This window comes from Gadus morhua, chromosome 14 (genome assembly GCF_902167405.1).
Source record: "Gadus morhua chromosome 14, gadMor3.0, whole genome shotgun sequence".
Lineage (NCBI taxonomy): Eukaryota > Metazoa > Chordata > Actinopteri > Gadiformes > Gadidae > Gadus > Gadus morhua.
Window position 1 is genome coordinate 7444056 of NC_044061.1, and position 17045 is coordinate 7461100.

At 44.1% G+C, this 17045-nt stretch overlaps 1 protein-coding gene across 1 annotated transcript in view; it reads left to right on the plus strand.

Moving 5' to 3' along the window:
• si:ch211-186j3.6 (neural-cadherin) overlaps positions 1-17045 on the plus strand; it is a 234689-nt gene that overhangs the window by 65318 nt on the left and 152326 nt on the right. The window contains exons 4-6 of the mRNA XM_030376396.1: positions 1366-1570; positions 5124-5235; positions 11073-11322. Of these exons, the coding sequence (XP_030232256.1) occupies positions 1366-1570; positions 5124-5235; positions 11073-11322 (567 nt within the window). The remainder of the gene's footprint in view (positions 1-1365; positions 1571-5123; positions 5236-11072; positions 11323-17045) is intronic.

The following is a 17045-nucleotide window of genomic DNA, read 5'->3' on the forward strand; positions in this document are numbered from 1 at the left end:
ATAAATCTTAAGTGTGCTCACAAATAATAACATGATTTCTTTAAATTGGCTTTGGCGAGCAATTTAGCAATCCACATGTTTCTGCCCAGCGGAGTCCCATGTACGGACACATTATTCATTATAGCCCCAACAACACATGCAGAGTCGTGGGCAGCACTGAGTTATTGATCTGTTCAGACACACGCAGGCACAGAGACACCCTCTCTCACACACACACACACACACACACACACACACACACACACACACACACACACACACACACACACACACACACACACACACAACCACACACACACACACACACACACACACAGACACACACACACACACACACACACACACACACACACACACACACACAACCACACACACACATACACGTTCATCTAAGCTTCAATCAGTGATTCAGTGGTGTGTGAGAGATTTAATTCATTGTCTAAGCCCTGTTCATATTAGATCTTGTTGTGCACCGGTGTGATAGCTGTTCAAATATGCATGGCACAATGATTCAGATGCATGCACAGGCGCCTGATAACTTTCGATAAACCACACGCACACAGAAACACACACACACACACACACACACACACACACACACACACACACACACACACACACACACACACACACACACATAAACACACACACACACAAATAACACACACATAACCTTCCATCAATACACACATCCACACAGACACATTGAGCTGTTAGAGCTAATATGGGGGTCCTGATAGCGTGTGACTCTGCCGTGGTCTCATTATTGAGCGTCCGGCCTCCTCTGACTGACGGAGTTAGTGAGCTGCTGAAGACGATAATGTTACGCTCCATTTCTTGTCAGGAACGTACCAAGGCCCTTACACGCACGATAGATAACAAGGGATCTTTTAATCCCCAGCCCCATTCTTGGTGCGGCTCCACTCTCCTACTAATGGCCACAGTTTCTTTGATTTGGCTTGGGCGAGTACTCTCTGCCTGAGGGCGGATATTGTGTTCTCAGCCAGGACTAGAAACATAACGTAGACACTGCACAATAAACACATTAAATATGTGAGTTCCCTATTCATGACCGTGTTCTGAAAGGTTTTCGATTTTCCCGCATTTACCTCAGAATCTTTTTACGTGCTGAAAATATGAAGATTTTTCATGATGGTGTTTGTATTTACATTATTTAACATTTTACGCTTCCTCTCAAAGGTTAGGGGTACAGGATAGCATAGCAGCTAGGGCTACTCCAGCCAAAAGGCACCGGGTACCATCCCCAATGACCCCCAACCTGTCGGCCTCTTCCTTAAGAAGGAGCCAACAGGCCGCTGCTCTCCGCCTCCGGTCTGACCGTTGTTATTCTTGCCTCTCCCTCAGGTTCCTTACCACGCCGGCCCTTTCCTTCCAGAAGGAGCCCATCAGCTACAGCCTGCTGATCAACCCCAGCAGCCTGTTCTCCATCTCGGCGGAGAGCGGGGAGATCAGCCTGACGCGCTCCATCGACTACGAGGGCGACCAGCACCGCTACTTGCTGCTGGTCAGGGCCAACGAGGGCGTGGACAGCCTGAGCAGCGCCGCCGAGGTGAGGGGCGGGGCCTGCTTGTCTCGTGTTTCACTGGTTTCTTTGTTGTTTGTTGTGCGTTTACTGTCTGGTTACTTTGTGGTTGCAGTGTGTTTACGGTTTTGTATACTTTGTGTAGACTGCGTGTTTACTGTGTGTTGACTTTGTATACGGTGCGTTTGCTGTGTGTTGACGGTTTGTATATTTTGTGTAGACTGTGTGTTTACTGTGTGTTGACTTTGTATACGGTAGGTTTGCTGTGTGTTGACGGTTTGTATACTATGTGTAGACTGCGTGTTAACTGTGTGTTGACTTTGCATAGGGTGCGTTTGCTGTGCGTTTACGGTTTGTATATTTCGTTTTTTTTTATTTAGTGTTTACTATTTGTTTAGTTTGTGTATACTCTTTGTCTGCTGTGCGTTTGATGCGTCTTTACTTGGCGTTTACTGTTTGTTTACTCTGCCTAGACTTAGTGTTAACTCTGCGTTTCATGTGTGTACACTATGTGTTTATGGCCTCCTTGATGTGCGCTGTTTGACTGATGTGTCTTAACTTCAATATTTTCTATAACCTTGCTATTATGTGATGACCTTCGTTGAACTGTCTTTGCGTTTTGTTGTTTGTTTATGTGTTTATTTCTGCCCACAGTGGCTGAGCATTTCTAAGGGAATGAAAGGTTCCTTTAATGCATTAACCTGAAACTCGATGCACAGATGACATTTACGGAGATATACTGCCATACGGGGATAAAACTAGGTGTGCGGGGGAGGAAGAAATACAGAACTTCTTAATGCAATCTGCTTTGAAATGCAATCCCCTTAGCCAAATTGCATTCCGCTGTGTGGCGCATCAGACGTGACACAGCTAAATGCTAAGCACATCATGGGATTTCCGAAAGCACTCAGGTCCTCGTTGCGTTTCAATTAAAAGGATGCAGCTACTGTGCCATGTGGAAATCTACTGACTTCCCAATCACAGTAACCCAACTGATTAGGGAAGCACGGCTGAAGCTTATTGAAATGATTAAGAAACGGGTGACTCCTGATTCCTCCGACATTTCTATCATACTGCCATTGTGTTGGGTAAACTCGTGCATACGAAAGATCACATGGATGGATTAATTGTGCGGCGTTTCCCTCCGCCACGCGCGAAGGGGAATAAAGAGAAACAGAAAGGAAAAGGAAGGCAGAGGGAATGACCCCCAGTAAAGACAGACATGAAGAAAGAAAAGTATTCAGACCGGCACTGATAAGCGAGTGCATGTCTGGGCCTGTGCATGCTTGACCTATCGCGCTCCCCCACCCACCTTCCTCACACCCCCGCCGCGCCCTCTCGGTAACCCCGCGCGGCCTGTCTTGAACCCTGCCGATCGGGCCAGCGCTGACCCACGCCCTCCCATCAGCACTGTAGCATTGTGAGCTATGCTGCTCAAAAATAAAAACCGTTCAATGAAACACAAATGGTGCCGCAGCCCCGCTGTGAACCCTAGCGCTCGACAACGTCTCACGAACCTGATTCGCTTTTCTGTCTCCAAACGAGCAGACACTCGGCGCGTAGGGATATTAGTTATTTTTCACAATTAAGCCGAACACGACACCTCCCTAAGCCGAGGTCTGCGTCTCTTGTTTCCGCCTCATCCTCCCCGTTCTCACCTCCAGTTTGCCTCCTACCCCGCCGCTGAGCAGAGGTGTCGTATATTTCCGATTTTTGTCGAGTGGAGGCACTGCGGGCGTGACTTTCATTTGCAGGTGGCTTCCCGAGTGCTCCCCCTGTGGGACTGATAGCTCCGTGGCACCATTAGTTACCTAACCAGCCCCGGTCTGCACACTGCTGCCCTGCTTCCCGCCCCGGGTGTGTGTGTGTGTGTGTGTGTGTGTGTGTGTGTGTGTGTGTGTGTGTGTGTGTGTGTGTGTGTGTGTGTGGCGGGTGCGGGTGTGTGTGCGTGTGCGTGTTTGTGTGTGTTATTGAGGACGACGATCTTCATCACAACTGAGTTCCCTTCCCTTTTCATTCAATTGTCTCTCGCTTCTCTGCTTGGTTGGCAAACACACCTGTGAACATGTACACAGTCACACACACACACACACACACACACACACACACACACACACACACACACACACACACACACACACACACACACACACACACACACACACACACATACACCTAAACCCACCCACACAAACACTGAAACATACACCGACACACACTACCCCACATTTGTCCATATCTTACTAAACCCAGTCTGGTTTATTTTATATTACGTACATCATTTTTTATACACGCACACACGCACACACAAAGGGAATGGTATTCAGGACCACCGACATCAGAACATAAACCACCTTGGGGAAGGAACACGGTCAGATCTCATTTTGCCGCCCATGGCTGCAGAGCTGATCTTTACCAAAGGATTATCTGATAATACGAAAATCTCATCTGGCCCAGCGGTTCTCATACTCCGGCTGCTATTTACCAACTGCACATTCATGTGTGCGCACGTTTTGGCAAGTGTGCTCTTATTGGTTATGGGCTGGGCGGGCAGGCCAGCTTTCATGACCATGTTCAGGTTTTATTGGGATGTGAACTGACTGTCGGTCAACAGTAGCACCTCGCGAGAAGTTTGTTTGCACAAAAGCCCCCAGGGCGAAGTCACGACCGCAAAGCCAACAAGCACCATTGTGTTCCGACGGGCCCTTACAAGGACGGCTCTTATCGGGGCCTTTACAAAAATAAACCTTTGATAAATCCAATTCTACTCCGACTGTGGAGGAAGAGACCAGTGAACTGGAAGAGGAGAGGGTCACATTCTATTCCGATATAACAAACCTCTCTCCTCCTACAGCAAATACTGCTGTTTTCTCTTGTTTTACAGCCCTTGCCCGGTGACCTGTTGTACAGTCAGGGAGTTTGCACAAAGAAGCATTAAGCCAATATAAATGTCAGGCTGTAAAAAGGGATCATGATGTCTTTGTGCAGATGGTCAGAAAACCAGATTTGGATAATAAGTTGTAAATGCACTTGGCGAAGTGAATTTACACTCACACGTGTGACGCATGCGTGCACGCACACACACACTCGCGCCCACATGCACACGATAACACACAACACCTAATGGCCACAGTGTCACACAGTAATCATATTCCTTGCCCTGCTTCACATTCATTCTCCCGGGCCTTATTTATGAGGCTGTTAACAACCCCATTGTCCAAAGGCAGAAGCCCTGCCATCATTACCCTGGCTACTGTACCCCCAGCCCTATTATCTGCATACTAATAAATCAGCTGGCGCAATCAACTCTCATTTAAAAAAAAACAAAAAAAGTGTATTTTCTTTGTTCAGAAAAGAGGCCATTATTTTTCTGCACATAATGTCGAAGATGTTTTCTTCTTCGCTTCTGAGTGTTGGTTCGACCAGCGGGTCGCGGTCTGTGAACGGCGACTCCGTCCGTCTCAGAAAGTGGTGTTTGTACTTGGCCCTGGTTGAAACCGTCTCCCGGCCCCTCTCTCCCGCCGCTTGCTCTGTGTTCACCCGCTCTCTCTCTCTCTCTCCACCCCTGGGGCTCCTGCAGGTGCGCGTGGTTATTGTGGATGAGAACGACTGCGTGCCCGAGTTCCTGCAGTCCATCTACAGCAAGGACAGCGTGCCGGAGACCGTAACCACGGCAACCTCCCTCCTGCAAGGTGAGTCCTCGGGTGAAAAAACAAAAGGTTGAATAGTGTGTGGGGAAAAAATGAGAGAAACAAAGGGTAAGGCTTGGTTTGGACTCCGCTCTTGTGTTCACTTGGTTGGAGGCCAGTCGTTATCGCCGACAACACTGCCACGCTCCCTTCCCGCTCTTTCTTCGCCGCGCACCTCCTCATCCTCACCTTTCTCCTCGGCTGAGAGAGGCTCATGGGCTGTGGTGTTATCCTGATCTACAACAAAAAACAAACTCTTTCCAGTCCTTTACTTCATGCTCTAGTCATGAACTGTGTGAACCAGTTGACAAAGACTAGAATAACAACAATAAGGAATGACAAAGAATTTTGCAAAAGCATTACCCGGAACATTTAAGTGAGAAATTTATACTCTTCTATCAGAGGTCCCTCCCTCTCTCTCTCTCGCTGCTGAACCCATGTGACTGAAACAAACCCGTGTGACTGAATCATGCTTTCTAGGCATGCTGGGAAGCATGCTTCTCTTTCAACGCTAGTAGAACCATAAAACCAAACCTCCGGCCCGCACTCTCAATAATGATCAATGTGAGCACATTGTTTCAGACGTCCCGTGGTGAGATGGGAACGCCTGGAACATGGTTTACCTTTCTCTATCTCTTTCTCCACTCGCTATATTGTTCTCTCGCCCTCTCTCATACTTATATGTCTTCCCTCCCTCTCTCTCTCTCTCTCTCTCTCTCTCTCTCTCTCTCTCTCTCTCTCTCTCTCTCTCTCTCTCTCTTTCTCTCTCTCTTGGTATTTCTCCTTCTCGTCTCTGCCCTTCTCCCACTCTCGCTCAGTTTCCATCCGTCTCTCTCCCTCTTGTTTCACTGTGTGGCAGTCAATGCTCAGCCTTGCTGCAATGCTCCTAAATGATGCTGTCTTTACGATGGGATTCTATGGACACATTGTTGCTGACTGGTTTGTACAAGGAAGGTTTGTGTGCAGCTCTGATGTTGACTCATAATTATCTTGTTCCAAAGGTCTCCCCGTTGGTCGTTCCTAGGGACATGTCTAGTGTCTCCAGGCTGTGTCATGAGTGAAATTAGATAGGTCAGAAGGGGTATAGTAATTAAGTCCTCGACACTCCATCCAATTACGTGACTTCAAAACAAACATAGGCTGTCTGAAATTGAATCAAATGCGGTGGATGAAATAACGTTTTCAAATAAATAAACGTAATTAGAATGATAATGCGCACAGCTTAATTTTTCAATCTTGAATGCGGAAATACACGTTGAGTTGTATTGGGGTGGGTCACAAAAATAGGGTTAGCTTGACCCTGCATTTCGACGGTAACTATCCCTTCATAGCGTGCAACCAATTAAACGCTGTTTGACTGAAGAGCTGGCAGACGTAGCCAGAGTAACAGTGTCTTACACGGATAATAAAACAGGTTTGTGTAGTAAAGTCTGTAACATATTATTGCAAAAATAATATCGTCCAAATCCCAACCTACCCTCAATTGGAAGCTTGAGAACGATTCAAGATCTAATGGTAATGTTGAAAGTGTGCTATTAATTGTAGAATGCGCATTAAGGGCGTTCAGACAGCCAGCAGAATGGATCTTGTCTCGAGTGGGAAACATGTTTCGCTTTAATTTTAATCACCTTCTGTTGCTACATAATATGTTTTTTTTTCTATCCACACGTTCCCTATTGATTTGTTCAATTAAAGAATTTGTTATCAAATTTATCATAATGCGCGGTATATATTTTCGTACTTAATTATACAAAACAATGTACACTTTCTGAAGAAGTCAGAGCTAATTCAGGTACAAATTCCGATGTATATCTAGGGCATGATATGCAAATGAATTTGTTTGTGTAAGCCTATGTCTTAACGTGGGCATTCCCATGTTTGTGCATTTACATAGGTGTGTGTTTGTAAATGATTGTATGTTGGTGTGTGTATGTCTTAAAAGCTGTTGTGTGTGTGCATTTTTGTGTGTGTGTGTACATGCGTGTGTGTGTGTGTGTGTTTATATGTGTGTGTGACTGTGTGTATGTGTACATGCATTTTCGTTTGTGTGTGTGTATGTGTGTGCGATGTAGGCCACACAGCAGGTGTTGGGGCTGGATGCCAGTAAGAGGTTCAAAGTATTCACCCTGCTGTGTCATGTGCATAGAGGTGTACACACTGTATTTATTTGTATGTATGTTTGCAAGTATACATTTTCTAAATGTACATGCATTTGTGATGGGTGGGTGCATGCATGTTCCCATGTCTAAGACTGCTTGACTTTACTTGAGACTGCTTAGCAAACATGGTAAATCATTGCCTATGCTCTCTTGTAGTCATGAATGGTTTGTATGGTTTAATCTTTTGAATTGCTAGCTATCATTTTAGAAAGATATTGAAATAATAATTTATAAATACATTTATAAATAAATTAGTTACAAGGGTAGTTGTAGAACTATGGGTACGTATGGGTATAGTCAGTGTTTCCGCCAGCACTGTATGGTCAAGGCGGCCGCCTTAACAACAGTAGGGCCCCGCCTTGACTACAAAAGTATATATTAACCCCTGCGGTTCCTCTCGTACTGAGCAGGATTACTATTGCAACAACACATCATCAGTAGGGTAACCCCCCCCCGCTCCTTGATCGGGGGGGGTATTCAGCCTTGCTTCCTGTTCATAACACATTCATTCTTTTTTTTCCTTTTTAAGTCATGAACCATGTTTGTTAAGGAATGAAAATAGATGTGGTTGTTATGAACTCAAAGCCAATTTGCACTCATTTTGTAAAGGCTGCAACACGCAGTGAACTAAGACTAAATAGCGCAAAGATTGAATTCAGTCCAATGTTGCAGGAGTTGTAACAAGTTTCATCTCAAAGACAACAGCTCTCTTTCATTTATTCGCTTTAAAGCTTTGCAAGCCGGCAAAAAGAACACATTGGCTTACATGGAACGTGAAACTAATTTCAGTTATTTACTCGCGGGATGTTTTAAGAACAAATTAAAGATGAGTCAGCAAGACAGGAAGAGCAGAGGATTGCTCTTCTTTCAAGAATATATAGGCCTACGCTCACTTTGATGCTTGTTATGACAGCGTTTGCTTACGGAAATACATGAATATGAATGTGGATACGAGACATCGGGTTACGCTGCGATGCAGGTAGCGCCCGTCCCAGAATGTTGCATCCTCTTTCCAGTCCTTTTTAACTATTTCAATTATTGTTGCAAAATGTTTTGCCACAAATCTATTGCTTATACACTTAGCAACAGATACCACTGATGAGTGCCAGCATATCTCTTGTTTTCTATAATTCCTTGAAACGCATGGAAACCCAATCTTGCTCAAATACATGTTTTCAAGCAATGGAATCACACTATGATCTGGGCGTAAATGTCAGGCTCTACTTGCTGTGATAGGGATAACTGCCTTTGTCTTATCTTATAGTCATTGCTCAGGTGATGTATGGTTATGTGTACAGCAGAGAGATTTTGGATCTACACGCAAGGGTTGTCCATTACCTACCAAAACAACACCTTTACTCTCACAACACTGTAGGGGGGGGGGGGGGGGGGGGGTGTGTTACTGTAACTGCACAACAGTAACAGTAAAAAGTAGGCTGGGGCTAGCGGTGGCCTTGACATTTCTTGTCTTTCGATAATTAGTTATTGAACCCAAACCTGTGACTTGCGTTAGGCTCATCTTGATCACCCAATATACCTATCATTCGACGCTGTGCGTAACATTGATTTGTGGACTCCTAGTCCATAGATATGAGGTCGCCGATAACCGCCCGGGGATGTTGGAGGGGGCGACAGTCGTAATGACGAGTAGTGACGTTGTATTTATCACCCCGCTGGAATTAAAATGACTTCTATCCAATATCCAATTTATTTTCCATATGAAATATTTACGATGCAATCAATGTAGTTGGTATGAGTTACGGTCTTACAGGGACTTTAATGATTACATTCATCATTGGGTGGCTTTGAGGAATGTCTGATTTCAGACCACAACCATGTACTTCCCATGTAGTTTAAACTCTTAAAATAAACCTACTGAACAGAAACAAATCAGCCAACAATGCTCAGGTAAAAAGGGTTATTCAATAAACGAGTTGGGCCATTACTAGCTACCATTCTATTCTCCAAAAAAAACATAGTAAATTATTAAAAGATGGAAAAAAATTGCTCAAGTCATGGATTTTCGTTTGTTTTGAAAGAAGGCTACTATCTAAAATGAATTAATTCAATTTTGTATTAAATTGTAATTAGAATTGAGTTCATCCCTCTGTTTTAGATCGTTTTCAAACAGTTGGATTTAAGTTTAAGATTTAAGAGTTCTAGGGGGAGGGGGACGCGGTTTTGCCATTAAAACGACCCAATGCAACGTTTAGTACTGTTGTTGTGTATATGCCTTATTATGAGCGAATGCACAGCACAACCTGGTGTTATATTATCAGCACCCTCTACGACACGAGAAAACAAGGCAACCTGAGTTCATAGCAGAGAAGAGTCTTCACAAACTGGTTGGCAGAGACTGGCAAAAACTTTGGATTTGAGATAGTTTTCCTCTGGATTACTTTAGTCTTACTTTAGTAACAGTAAAAATATGTCATTGATTACTAAATTGATCATATAAAATGTTCCAAGTTGAAAAAAAAAAAAATCGATGTATTGTTCACTGACCTGTTAACTTTATAGCTGGATCTGAAATTCCTTAAATATTTTGGAAGAATCACAATTATTATTATCCTTAAACAATGAACTGTTAAATATGCACTTTAAATCAGCATATGTATTGTATTCTCAAGGTAATTAGTACGTGCAAATAAGCATATTTTTCATGTGAGCCCCAGAGTTTGTGCATTCCAGTAACATCATGTTTGTTTCAATAACTTTCTCCTTTCATATGTTGGATGTATACGCTTGCTAAATGCAATGTAAGGGAAAATGTAGAATCAAGAGTGTTCTTGTTAGCGGAAAATATGCTTATTCAAAATCCCTGGTGGCACTTTCAGTTTTAGCAAGGCAATCAATTCAGGCCAGGGAATGCTCCCTGCTCCATGGATTCCCAATGTGTGTTGCAGCGAAGCAAAATGTTGCAAAATGACCATTCTCAGATTTTGATCTCTCTCTCTCTCTCTCTCTCTCCCTCTCCCCCTCTCTCTCTCTCTCTCTCTCTCTCTCTCTCTCTCTCTCTCTCTCTCCCCCCCCCCCTCTCTCTCTCTCTCTCTCTCTCTCTCTCTCTCTCTCTCTCTCTCTCTCTCTCTCTCTCTCTCTCTCGCTTGCTCCCCCCCCCCCTCTCTCTCTCTTTGTCCATGCACTTGGATCCTAGCTGCTGGTCGTTTGCTGCTGCTGTCCATGTGCCCAGTGCAGATACTATCTCCATCCTCTCCTACATACAGAAAAGTGCCAACTCACCCACACAGCACATTTGCTCTGTTGTAGACCGTTACATTTCCTTCACACATTCACCGACCCTACTCTCCCCTATGGGAATCTGTATGTCTCTATCTATTGCTTTCTCTCCCTCTCTCTGCATTTCTCTCTCTCCCTGTCTTTTTTTCTCTCCCTAGATAATGATTACAGATCTCTCTTTCCCTTTTTCTCTAACTCTTGAAAGTTACAACAGATGGACTGTATCACTCTCTCTCTCTCTCTTTAGAAAATGACTTCAGTTTGGATGTTTCCCTCCATCTTTTTCTTTCTTTCTGTCACACACTCAATAGTGGCTATGGACTGACTCTCTTGCCCTCTTCTCAACAGGGACCACGATGTGACTCGTCGGGCTTAAGTTTGACTCCTAGTTTAACTTCCCTAATTTAAATGTAAATGGCTCTTTCCCAACCCCTCTCTTTGCAGTGTCTGCCAGCGACTGCGACTCAGAGGAGAACGCCGAGCTGACCTACTACACGCTGAGCCCGGACTTCACCATCTCCCCGCACGGCACCATCTTCCCTGCTGGCCCGCTGGACTTCGAGAGACCCAACCATCTGTACGAGTTTGTGGTGATGGCGGTGGACCGCGGCCAGGCTCCCCGGACCGGCACGGCCACCGTGCGCATACGCATGGCCAACATCAACGACGAGGTGCCCGAGTTCTCCCAGCATGTGTAAGTTTCATTTTCACTTTCACTTTGAAGTTGCGGTTTGTGTTGTTTGTATTTTCATAGGTAGTGTCTGTCATGTCACAGGCTCATCAGTAGACAATGACCGGCAGCCATGACATTCACATTTACATTTAGGGCATTTAGCAGACGCTTTTATCAAAAGCGACTTACAATAAGTACATTTGTCCGAAGAAAGGGCAACAATATATAGCTGTCGGTACAGTAAGGAGGTTCATAGAACCAAGTGCCAAGCACCAACAATTCTTAGGTTAACCCCTTCCCCGTACACAACAAAGCTAGCTTGCTTAACTGCTAGGATGTATGGACATAAAATGCTTGAGTCCCAGGTGCAAACATGAAATGTAATGCCGCCCACTCACGTGTGAACGAATAGTGGGCACAGGTCTTGATGAGGGGAATGTGGATTGCGCTCGCTGTGTGTCCTGAAGATGGATTCACAGGGATGTTTTTGATCCGTTTTGCCCATCATTGTGCCTGTAATATTTGAGAACCTTTGAGTATATGAGGCGGTACTTAACCATTGGAAGATGAGGGGTACAAATTTGAAGATGTTATGCCTTTTCTTTGAGGGATGTCGTCGATGCAATTTACAACAATATAAAACGTAACCATAAAACAGGTTTTACCAGTGGATACCTGATGTGTAATGGCATCCAATGTGTGATGGAAGACAGTACAGGCTTGGCTGTCTTGTGTTGTTAGTCCTGAACTAGTTCATATTTTATGGTGTTTGAACCGGGTGGAAAATTTTATTCTTCTGTAAGAGAGGGAGCTATAGAAAATAGAGGGTAGAGAGATAAAGTAGAGAGGGAGCGATAGAGTGATATAGAGAGCTAAGAGGGGGAGAGAGAGAGAGAGAGAGAGAGAGAGAGAGAGAGAGAGAGAGAGAGAGAGAGAGAGAGAGAGAGAGAGAGAAGGAAGGAAGGAAGGAAGGTGAGAGAATGCAACATAGAGGAGAGAGAGAGCAGGAGTGGGCAATAAGGCCCTTGTTAGGTCAGCTTTCACAGATGCTTTCCAATTCAGCTCAGCTACACCTCTGACGTGTGCAACTACACGCACGCACGCACGCGCGCACACACACACACACACACACACACGCATTCACAGAGACACACACACACCCACACACACACACACACAAACATACGCACACACAGCCACAGACACACAGACGAACACACATGCATACACAAACACACACTCACATACACAGCCGCACACACATAGACTCCCACCAACCCACACACACACACACTCAAGTGCTCCTATGGCGGCATACCTGGCTTATAATTGGTTGATTTTCTACTAGATAGGTGTGCAGATGAGTGCATGTGTCTATGTTTCATTGATTTTCTGACACGAGCAGTTGAATAACTATGTGTGTTTCTCCTGAAGCCCGCAAACCCAATGCACTTCTTTAAATGACACCCTCACTAACGCCGTACAAACACACACACATGTGCGAGCACACACACACACACAAACAAACACATCTGAATACGAGAAAACATGGTTTAATCAAAATAAATACATTCCATTTGGTATCTAGATCTGTTGCGTTTCAAAGTAATACATCACAGCACAAATGATCTCCAAAACGCAAAACGCGTCTGTGCATGTTGTGAGTGTGTTTCTGTTTGCATATTTGAATCTGTATCATCATTTTGTGTGTGTTAGTGTGTGTATTTTGGAAGGTATGTGTGTGTGGTTGTGTGTGTGAGTCTAGTTGAGTAGTGGTAGTGTGCCGAGGATTGTGAGATGGACAGACAAAGATCATTAAATGTATCATTTTCCAGAAGGTTTTCCTCATGTTTATTGATTCTCTTAAATACAAGCAGTGTGTGTATGTTTGTGTGTGTCTGTGGGCTTTTGCATTTATATCTAAATGGTCCAGATGTCAAGATATCTACGTGGTCCTGATTTTTTAACTGTACAATATAATCATACATCGCTCACATATGGTCTCATCTTTGGCTATTTGCATGTGTGTCTCTATACAATGCCTGTGTCTCTCTCTGTGTGAGCATGTTTGTGTTTGTGTGTGTGTGTTCATCTGTGTACAGGTTGTTTGCGAGGGGGAGCTAGTTAATCGAAGGACTCCCCACAAACAAAGTGTCCCTCTAACAGCCACACAATCAATATGCTCTTGTGTGGGGAAGCAAGAAAAATGCAACAATAACAAGAGACGTACCCACTAGGCAGAACTTTACAAACAGCCTGGAATCTGACTGGAGAAGACTCGTACATTTTATTCAAATTCTTATTATTTGCATCGCACGTCGTCTTGGCCCCCAAGCCCCAGCCCCCCCTTTTTGTGGGAGCTTTCACCCTCACATCAGGGCCCTCTCACCTGCCATTACCTGTCTGTTTCCACGGAAACCACCTCCAGAGGCGGGCCGCCTTCCATGCTGTGACTTTGTCAAGGCAGGTGGCACTTTGTGTGTTTTTTATGTGTGTGGGGGTTTGTGTGCGAGTGTGTGCATGTGCGTGTGTGTTTATGCACATGAAGGTGTGTGTTTGAGGTGTGTTAGTGTTACAGGTGTGTGTGTGTGTGTGTGTGTGTGTGTGTGTGTGTGTGTGTGTGTGTGTGTGTATAAGCATGAGGGTGTGTGTTGAGCTGTGTTTGTGTTACAGTTGTGTGCGTGTGTGTGTGTGTGTGTTTGAGTGCGCCAAGCGTGGCATAATCCATGTGTGTGTGTTCATCTCTCTCTGTAAGGTGCGTTTGAATGAGTTTGTCTATTTACGTGCGCTTAAAATAGAGAAAAGGTTGACAGGATGAAAGGAAAACGGTAGAGTTGTGGTATTCCTCTCAGACTGCATGTTGTGCCGTTTCCTTTATCCCTCCTGTGGAAGCAGGTCAGAACCAGGGGCTAAGAGGGGAAACCAGGTAGAGGCGTGGAGGACAGCTGCATTCGATTTGTCGCCCACACAACTCGGACAGACGATTAGCTTGTGAAAAGGGTCAGATGACTCTGGCCCTTTTCACTGCATCCTTGTTACTTTATTTTCTTCTGCATGTCGCCACCCACAAAGTTCCTATAAACGATATGTCAACATATCCAAATTAAGCACTTAATGTAAAGGTAAAAGGTAAAAGGTGGTAATGTATCGTCTGTTGGCTCAGGTAATAAATCTCCACATACACCACCGTCCTTCCCAGTTAGACCCAGCAATTCATACAACCGCCACTAGATTGAAGTGACTATTACCCTATAACTCACTTCAACTGTAACTTTTACAGGAGGGAGAAAGAAATGAGAATGATTAATAAAAAGTATATATACTGACCCTTGCACGACGCAGACATGTCAATACTTTACGGAAGAGAAGACATAGCCACTGGAGGGAAAAATTCCAACGTATATGTGCTTCCATAAAAGTGAAACTCGTTAATCAAGTGTTTCAAGAAAGAAGCTATTCATCAATGTCTTGACTCACCACAATGCCGGGGAGGCCATCACAGCATATGCTTATAGCCCAGCGGGATAAACAGTGCATAAGTGTCATCATTTTGTGAAGCACATGTCTTCTGAAATTGTTGAATTGAACATGGTTGTGATTGTAGCAATCCGTCTTAAGGATAACCCTGATATTTCAGTGTCGGGTAACCAAGTAAAAAAAACATATAGCTTCTTCACTGTTTAACGAGCATCACGAATCAGCAGGCATATAGTGAAAGACTTTCAATCATCTATTGATCATATAGTGTGCGTTCATAGTTTCTGTTGGCAGGCGCAATATGAAGTGGCAGTAAGTGCCGAGGATTTAGTCAAAAGCGTACGACTATGCAAATGAAGGGATTTTTTTTCTTCTACTTTAAATGTAGCAAGCTTATCTGTTAAGCAGATGGTGAACCAGCACTCTGAAACGTCTCTCTTAGCTGTTGTTGGTATGATTCATTCTCGGCTGCGTCTTACTTTTCACATGTTTATGGGTCGCTGAGGCGTAATGAAAGATGTCTCGCGTAAACCTAATGTAATGCAACCCATTGACTCACTTAACTTATGGGAGAAACTGTAATATTCTCCCGTTTTTTAAACCATACAATGTAATTACATTAACTCCAGTGGAGGAAGCTAAGTATTGAAATTGGATGTTTAAATTTCTAAATAATAAAATATTTAATAATTTCTGCAACATTCAGCAAAGACTGATTTTAAGTTTATATTCTGTAACAATTTACTGGTAAACAGCAAAATGAGCTTTTATCAATTTCACCCATTGATGTTAGGAAAATGTTCTAAAAATAATTTGCACATACATAATGCATTCAATTTCAGACTTTTGCAAACGCATTTGGCTAGACATGATGATGTCTATAAACTGCCTGTAGGGCCAGGGAGCTGTTGCTCCCTGATTGGCCCACATAAAGACACGTGTGTGCCACATATATATGTGGTGTCTGTTGCCTGATCACACAGTCCAATTCAACACAGAACATTCATGTTCTTGATGTGAGGCTGCTCACACACCTCAGTGTCAGAGACACCTTAGCATTGCAGGGAAGTGGATGCATTCGACGGGGGAGAATTTTATACAGAAACATTGGCAGGAAAATTACACACGGGCACACACACCATCGCACGCATGCCCACCTGCGCACACACACACACACAAACATCCACACATTGCTTGTAATCTACCACTATGGCTACAGCTTTGACATAACACCCCTCCCCGCTACTGAAAGTACGAGGGCCGGGGTTGACTGCGTGGGTGCCCTCCCGTGTAATTCCACCATCAATTTCATGCCGGGGTTATGAACCGCCACTGAGGGCCGTTGGCTTCTCAGGTGAGATAAATACCAGCAATTATGTATGCCCCCCCCCACAACACCATTCAACCACACTCCCCAGACAGCCCACCTGAATCCCAAGACAGCTATCAAGTGAGGAGAAAGAGAGTGTGAGAGAGAGACGTAGACAGAGACAGAGAAAATAAGAAATTACAATTATAATTCTTTATGAGAACCCAAACATTTAAAAAAAATACTGATCCTTCATCTTTACATACATTCTAGTAAAATCCTCACTTTTACCAAACCCTTGAAAGATACCACACACTCTTATTTCTATTTTCTGCTTCCTACTATAGTAGATCGCTTGTTTTGTTCGTCAAACATCAAATGTATCAATCTCCCTTTTGTTTTGTCCTGCCATAAGAAAAGTAACAAAAAAAAAAAACGGCCCACTAAAGCTCTCCAAAGGAAGTTAACAAACTACCTAGCAGTGTGAAAAATAGTGTCAATCTGCAACAATATAAAAAACTGTGAAAGATTGCCGCTCTGTATGAACAAAACAGGCATTTATCTGAAACCGCACGGTTTAAAATAGATATGAACGCATTCACTGCAATTATCCCGTGTAGAACACACCAATGCCGATCAACAATGTTTTTGTCAACGGTGGCTTGTATAACATGCCTCGAGCTGGATTTTTCTTTCCCTTGACTCTAAAATGTTCTCTCCGGGGTGTATCCTTCCAAGTCGGAACTTTTCCTTTGTTCACAGCTTTAACACACACTTTATACTGATTGTTCCCAATAACACAGTCCAGTGCCATCCACTCTTTACCAACTCCGGAAAAGGGCTCAGCACCTGTTGCTTTAGCCTTAAAAGCCAACCTTGAAAATGGTCATTCTGATCTGGTGCCGTCACTCCATTACATCATACGTCTTCAAGTTGTTTCTGTCCCTCTTCTGATAAG